Genomic DNA, 6,187 nt, shown 5'->3' on the forward strand with positions numbered 1-6,187 from the left:
GCATTCCAGTTGGCCGCAGAAGCCCATCTGAAAGCGAGTGATGCGGTGACTGTCTTTGTTCGATGGCTTGCCAAAAGCCACTGCTGCTAGGATGATCCACCAATCCCATCTCTCGATTGCAATCGTGCATTAGCAGCACACCTTGCATTCGCTGTTGAACCACTCGTCCATCACGTGTTCCATCATCGCAACTACAGCACTGCCCTGCACCTGTGGCCGCCACAGTTGCTAACATTGTGTTGTTTGTTTAGGTGATCGGCAAGGCCCGGAAAGGCGAGCGGGAGGCGATGGACCGTGGGCTGGCTCGCATCGAGTGTGACATCAAGCAGGAGGTGGAGGGCCGGCCACACAAGATCAAGAAATACCTGTTGGAGTCGTTCCCCTTGCCAGGGACGAGCGCCGATCTTCGCCGACAGTTCACGACACAGCCGGTGGCCGAGATGGTGCTACAGGTCTTCCAGAACGCCGAGGACATTTTTGTGAATAAGCTGAAGAAGGTGGGGCCATGGCGTCTGGACTTAATGCAACAAAATTACTGCGCAAGAAAAATCATGCATCTGCTTAGATTTGTCAAAATTTTCCAAAATACATTTGTTCTCGGAATTATTTAATGAGTGATAATCGCCATACGTTTCAAGTCTGTCGATACTTCCACCAGTATCAAAAGACTTGCTCTACCACTGAATTAACTCTCCTCTATAATATTTAGGGCCATCGCTTTCACAAAATTCAGTCACACGTTGAGACAAAAGTAAGGGGGGGCATTGAAATTGGTCCGACATCTATGCATGTATCACCCTCTATTTGTCCCAACAGAGTGATATGGCTGCACGTGGTTTGGGTCCTTTGTTGTTTCCACCAACAGTGTGTGCAGGACTTCTTGGGGCAGGTGAAAGGGGACACGCTGGCCCAGAAGCTGTTTCAGTTGGCCCTGTGCTGTGGCTCCCTCGAGACTCCTCGCGACCTCGTGGTCAAGGAGAAACCGGCCGCGTTTCTCGGCAACATCAGCACGCCCGACACCAGACCGCCGCTTCTTCCGGGGAGTAAGGAGACAAATTTTCACATACAGTAGACTCTCGATTATCCGCGCTAATTACGGGGAAGATGGCTGTGGATGATAAAAAATCTCGGATGATCCAAAGATATCTATTTTCTGCGGATCTCTATGCCACAAAGTAACGATCAACCGATCGATGCACGTGGTCGGTGATAAAACTTTCCTGCTCCCGAGCAGAAGACTCGGCCCTCTAAGTGGATAGCAGAGCCACACCAATCGCCATCAATCAAACTCCATCCACTGTTGTAAAGATATGCAACTACTGTACTGTCGAGGTGATCACGTAGATTTCGGATTCATGGGCGCACATATTTGCTCGATATAAGCACGTGACTTGTAACAAACATTTCCAAGAATTACAATGTATAACTATTCTTAGATTATTAATTTGGGCCTAAGGGAAAATCCATGAGTTATTAATAAGTAAAAATCTCATGTGCGTGGTTAATCTGCAAATCAGATAAACCGCACACGGATAATCAAGAGTCTGCTGGATTGCACGCACGCTGAATTGTCGTAGCTTCTCTAAACACCTTATTTCACATCTCGTCTCGATTATTACTAATGCATTAGTAAGAGCTTGGCATATCACGACGCATCAGTTTGTCAAATTTACGTCGAAATGACCCGGGTGGCTGAGAGAGATTATTAGCGTTGAGCTGGAAACGCTGAGATCCTGGGTTCGAATCTGGGTAACCACCTGTGATTAAACTTGCTTTTGTCAAGTGCAGCCAGTTGATGGTCTCAGCTCGGTCATTAATGACTGTTAAAAAAACCCAAAACATACTAAATAAATGGCTATGCACTTAATTTGACCAAGTCCAATAATGGCTCAACAGAGTGGGTGGGAATGTGCTTCCCTTTACTCTGTGGACCAGAGGTCACTAGAAGCAATGTCAGATGTAACTTTGTGATGTTCTCTTCTGCGGGCCATTCTCCAATAGGCCGGGTTCCGCTGCTCCGTGAGAGATCCGAGTGGATACTCCGTCTCATGACACGATATCGAAAGCACAATCTGAATAAAATGTAGTTTCTTGTATTGTACATAGGGGGTCAGACCACGGAGGACCTTCAGAATGCTGAGTGTGATCTTGAAATTAATCCTGGACTGGTTCGGGGGATAGTTGAACAATTCGAATATTGGGGCGATATCGTCTTGCATACGGGTGTGAAAAGTCTGCCAGTGGTTTTTTTAGTCCATCTAGATTTTTGGGTTAGATCATGTAAACATGCACTCAATAATACGCGTTAATATGCACTATTTACGTGACCTAACCCAAAAATCTCTATTATGGATAATCATGGTCGCGAAGGCCTTCGTGTTAAACTTGTTTTTTGAGTCATCTGGAGAGTGATGATGAAACGTATCGGGAGGCCGTAGATGAGACGTGGGGGGTGGGAGGGCAGAGAGAGAGTTGCAGTTGTTGAGCCTATTGGAGTGAGTTACAGCATCGTTGTCCTCTCCTACAATGGCATTGCTTCTCTCCTTCGCAGAGGCGGTAGCCGAGCATCTGGTCCGTCTGCTGAGCCACGCAAGTAAGATGGCAGAGCCCCTGGGCCTATCCGCGCTGTCACGCGTGGAGAAGCAGCTTGCCGAGCACTTTGACTCGCGCGATCTCCCCAGCCTGGGCCTCGGCTCCTTCTTGGACATCCTCCATCGCAACGCCCAGGTGCGTACGTGGCGTGCGTGAGCCCACCCGCCTCCAGCTGGTAAGAGGCAGTACAGCAAGTAGGTGTACGACACTGCCCGTGCAAAGTTTGAGTGTACTTATCGCCTCCGAGTGGCGCTCAATGTTAACTTTGTTTCCAAAATTGTGCGCGGTAATATTAGTTTATTATTACGAACTTAAAACTCATTTGTCGATTACTCGAATACGTTTAAGCGTTATGTAATCACTGCCAATGCAGAGCACAACAAATGTCACGTAAGATGCATGGGTTTTCTCTTGTCACTCTTAAAAAATATCTGTGAATTTGGCAAACATCCCAAAGGTAGATATTGAAAATCACCGTTAAAATTGAGTGTACAGCGGTGACATTCAGATAAAATATATAATAACACTATATATGCAAAGTGGACGGGTGGCTCAGAGATCAAAGCGGTGCGTTGGCAATAATGAGATTCTGGGCTTGAATCTGGATTTTGACCGCTTGGGTTGAAACCGAGGTCTCAAGTCTTATCAAGTCGATCGTCCGAGCCCAGTCACCAGCGACTGCACAAATTTACAGTCTCATTAAACTTGGGTTTTGCACTTCATTTTCCTAATTCCATCTCTGAGAATAACAATTTCAGCTTGACTCTCGTGCGCCGCACAATCTCATAACACAGCTAATGTGAAAGTATTGGCTCCTATTGTGTACAAGATTAAAGGCCACCCCCCACATTTTATGACACAGGGCCTGCACGGCTATGCGAGATTTACGAATGGATGATTTATTTGTCTCTTGACATTACGTCGACAGTGCATTTGGAAAACTAAAATTGAGAACGAATTTTGTGTTAATTTGCAAACTTAAATCTGTAATATTTAATCAGTTTTTGTGCACTGCATTGTGAGATGCAGCTCCATGCGTATCGTTTAGCTTTAAGCCGGTGTTTGCCTTGCGGTCGCCTCGTTGTCAACCAACTGATGTTGACGGATTTGTTGTGTCTGTGGTAGCTGTTGGAGGAGACTGGGGTTGTGATCTCTGCCCTGGGTGGATCTGGAGCCACAGCGGGAAGCTTCTGCCCAAAGCGCGACGAGCTGCATGGAGTTCATCCACCAGTGCGGCAGCCTCGACACCGCAGCGGTGAGACACGGGCCCCAGTAGGGGCCACAGGGGCGGCTCAGAGATGGGGATAAGGATTTGGAGATTTAGGGCGCTCGCGGAAATAAACTCTTCAACTCAAAGCGCCGTACAGCAACGTCTCATCTCAACCATTCCATTGCTCTGCGGCAGTCTACCCGAGGGGACCCCGCCCCCCCCCCCAATGGCAGCTGTTCCTATTTGGCACGTGGTGCACGCACTACCGGCCTGTGAATGGACATGTCTGCCATTTGGGAGCGATGTTTGAGTTTCCTACGTGGTTTTTTCCCCGATAAAGTAATTTGCAAGTACTTGATCTGATTTGGCAAATTTGGAACATGATGCGGTTACACGTGGCCAATTCTATTTTTTTAATACAGCGTCACAGGATTATTATCATACATTGTGAAACAGATCTCTTTGTTTATGGTGAATAAACTGGCAACATTAACCAGGGCGGATGCTGGGCTTGAACCGAGAACCACCACTCGGCCATGTTTCCATAAATTTGTGCAGTCACATTAACGCTGTTCACGTCGTACGCAATGGACACTTTATTATTAGCACCACCTCTGGACCTGTTTGGCCCCTGGTCCGTCTTGAGTGGTCTTGTAAGGGCAACGTATTACAGTTTGATTTTATATCGGCACAGCAACTAGCCAATGGAAAACCACCCGTTCCGTGGGGGTGCTACGCGCTGGCACGGGTCGGATGCGCCAGTGGAAAAGGGCTGCTAGCAACTCGGCCGCCTCCAAACGAAAGAGAGAGGGTTCCAGGTCTCTGTTGTTGGCTGTGTGCTCTGCAGCTGCCGGCCGTGGACTGCGCTGTGGGGCAGCACTACGGCGTGCATTCCTGCCGCAAGCTTGGGCACGGCCCCATGGCCAACCTGGTCAAACTGGCGCAGAAGGCCAAGCCCGGTGGCAGAAGCGGCGGTGCCCATCGGTGCGCCATCTTGTATGAGACGGCGCTGTGTGCTCGCGACTCGAGGTTTGGCAGCCCCCTCCAAAGTGCCCTCCTCCTCACCCCTCTGCTCACCTCGTGATCTGCCTGACCGCCACGGGTCGCTCCTCAAAATTGTTGAGTCGGCGACAGACACTTGGGGTTCTTTAATCTTTCACATCAAAGGGTCAGTGAGCCACACCAATATGCCATTGGTAATGTAACTTAAGGATTCAATGTTCAAGGCAAGTGATTGTCGAGACAAACTGATGATTATGTGTGTAACACCCCTCTGGCAGTCCACTGCCTGATGAAGGCCTCGCCACGTTGCTTTGGTCATGGGGGTTGTTGCACCAAACTTTACCACGCTTGGTGAAGAGGGCGGGGATTAGGTTCAGGACTGGTTCAGATATCAGTCACCACTGACGTCAGCCATGGGTAGGAATCCAACTCGGATCGCCGCGTTAGTATCGCAGTGCACCAAACATTGCAGCAGTGCTTCAGAAATCATTCCGAAGTTGCTTGATATTGCACACAGTTTAAATAAACCATCATTACTTCAGGACATATTTTTAATTAAAATTTTACCTTGTACATGCTGTGATCGTAATATAGAGTTGGGCTAGTTAGTAGTAACAGCGCGATACATCGGTTAAATCGATTAATATTTATTATTCAGCTGACAATTCATGTATTGAATTGCACGTGTAAGAATCAACTTTTAAAAAATTGTATCCCTTTTAATTTAATAGTTTCACATTGCCACTGCAGAGAGTCGACATGATCAGTGTAAGTTCAAAAGAACTGACACACCTTGTGAAAAACCCAACGCAGAAGATCCCTGGGCTTGATATTCCACGAAGATCATGGTCCCCCTAAACCGCATCTGCACAAACCATGGCAGATGCGGATACCTGATGCACAAATGGAAAATTAAAAACTCTCCAGTGTTTGACTGTGGTCATCCAGAACAGATCGTACAACGTGAAACGACGCAATAGAAAATTAAAGTCAATCCACAGTGCGATTGTGACCATGCAACCCAAACTATGCACGATATTGTGAACCACAGTCGTCTGTGCTCCTTCAACGGAGTAGGAATAGTAACCCTACACGAAGTTTCTCCTGAAGCCCTCTCGTCGTGACCAGCAGACCTTGGACATTGGCTTATGGCTCCTGAACATGTTGCCCTCATGCGCAGGAATAGAATAGCTCAGGGGTTGGCAATCTGCGTCTCCCGGTGCCGCATGCTGCTCTTTAAAGACTGTTTGGTGATGTTATTTATGAAGGACCACTGTCTCGTATTCACCACAGTGCATTGCGCCTCTTGAAATATTGAGTTGAGTAATCCCGGTAGTTGAGAAACTAAGGTAGTTGAGTACCCCGGGAACACGCTGTGGTTCG

The 6,187-nt window shown here is 47.8% G+C and overlaps 1 protein-coding gene across 1 annotated transcript; it reads left to right on the forward strand.

Annotated features, from left to right (window-relative positions):
* The first annotated feature begins 263 nt into the window (after positions 1 to 263).
* LOC142924298 (uncharacterized) lies at positions 264 to 5,928 on the forward strand. The gene is made up of 5 exons (XM_076066433.1): positions 264 to 497; positions 866 to 1,043; positions 2,552 to 2,727; positions 3,718 to 3,847; positions 4,650 to 5,928. Exons 1-5 carry the CDS (start codon positions 288 to 290, stop codon positions 4,802 to 4,804), a joined length of 849 nt encoding a protein of 282 aa, XP_075922548.1. The 5' UTR covers positions 264 to 287; the 3' UTR covers positions 4,805 to 5,928.
* Positions 5,929 to 6,187: the final 259 nt, after the last annotated feature.

This window comes from Petromyzon marinus, chromosome 11 (genome assembly GCF_048934315.1).
Source record: "Petromyzon marinus isolate PM22_M1 ecotype Great Lakes invasive population chromosome 11, UKy_Petmar_22M1.pri1.0, whole genome shotgun sequence".
NCBI classification, from domain to species: Eukaryota; Metazoa; Chordata; class Hyperoartia; order Petromyzontiformes; family Petromyzontidae; genus Petromyzon; species Petromyzon marinus.

Excerpts from the sequence above, each read along its gene's own strand:
- LOC142924298 (XM_076066433.1), top strand. The coding sequence starts at position 288 with ATGGACCGTGGGCTGGCTCGCATCGAGTGTGACATCAAGCAGGAGGTG. Across the intron at positions 1,044-2,551 it reads ACCGCCGCTTCTTCCGGGGA|AGGCGGTAGCCGAGCATCTG; the intron begins GTAAGGAGACAA and ends TCTCCTTCGCAG. Across the intron at positions 3,848-4,649 it reads GCAGCCTCGACACCGCAGCG|CTGCCGGCCGTGGACTGCGC; the intron begins GTGAGACACGGG and ends TGTGCTCTGCAG.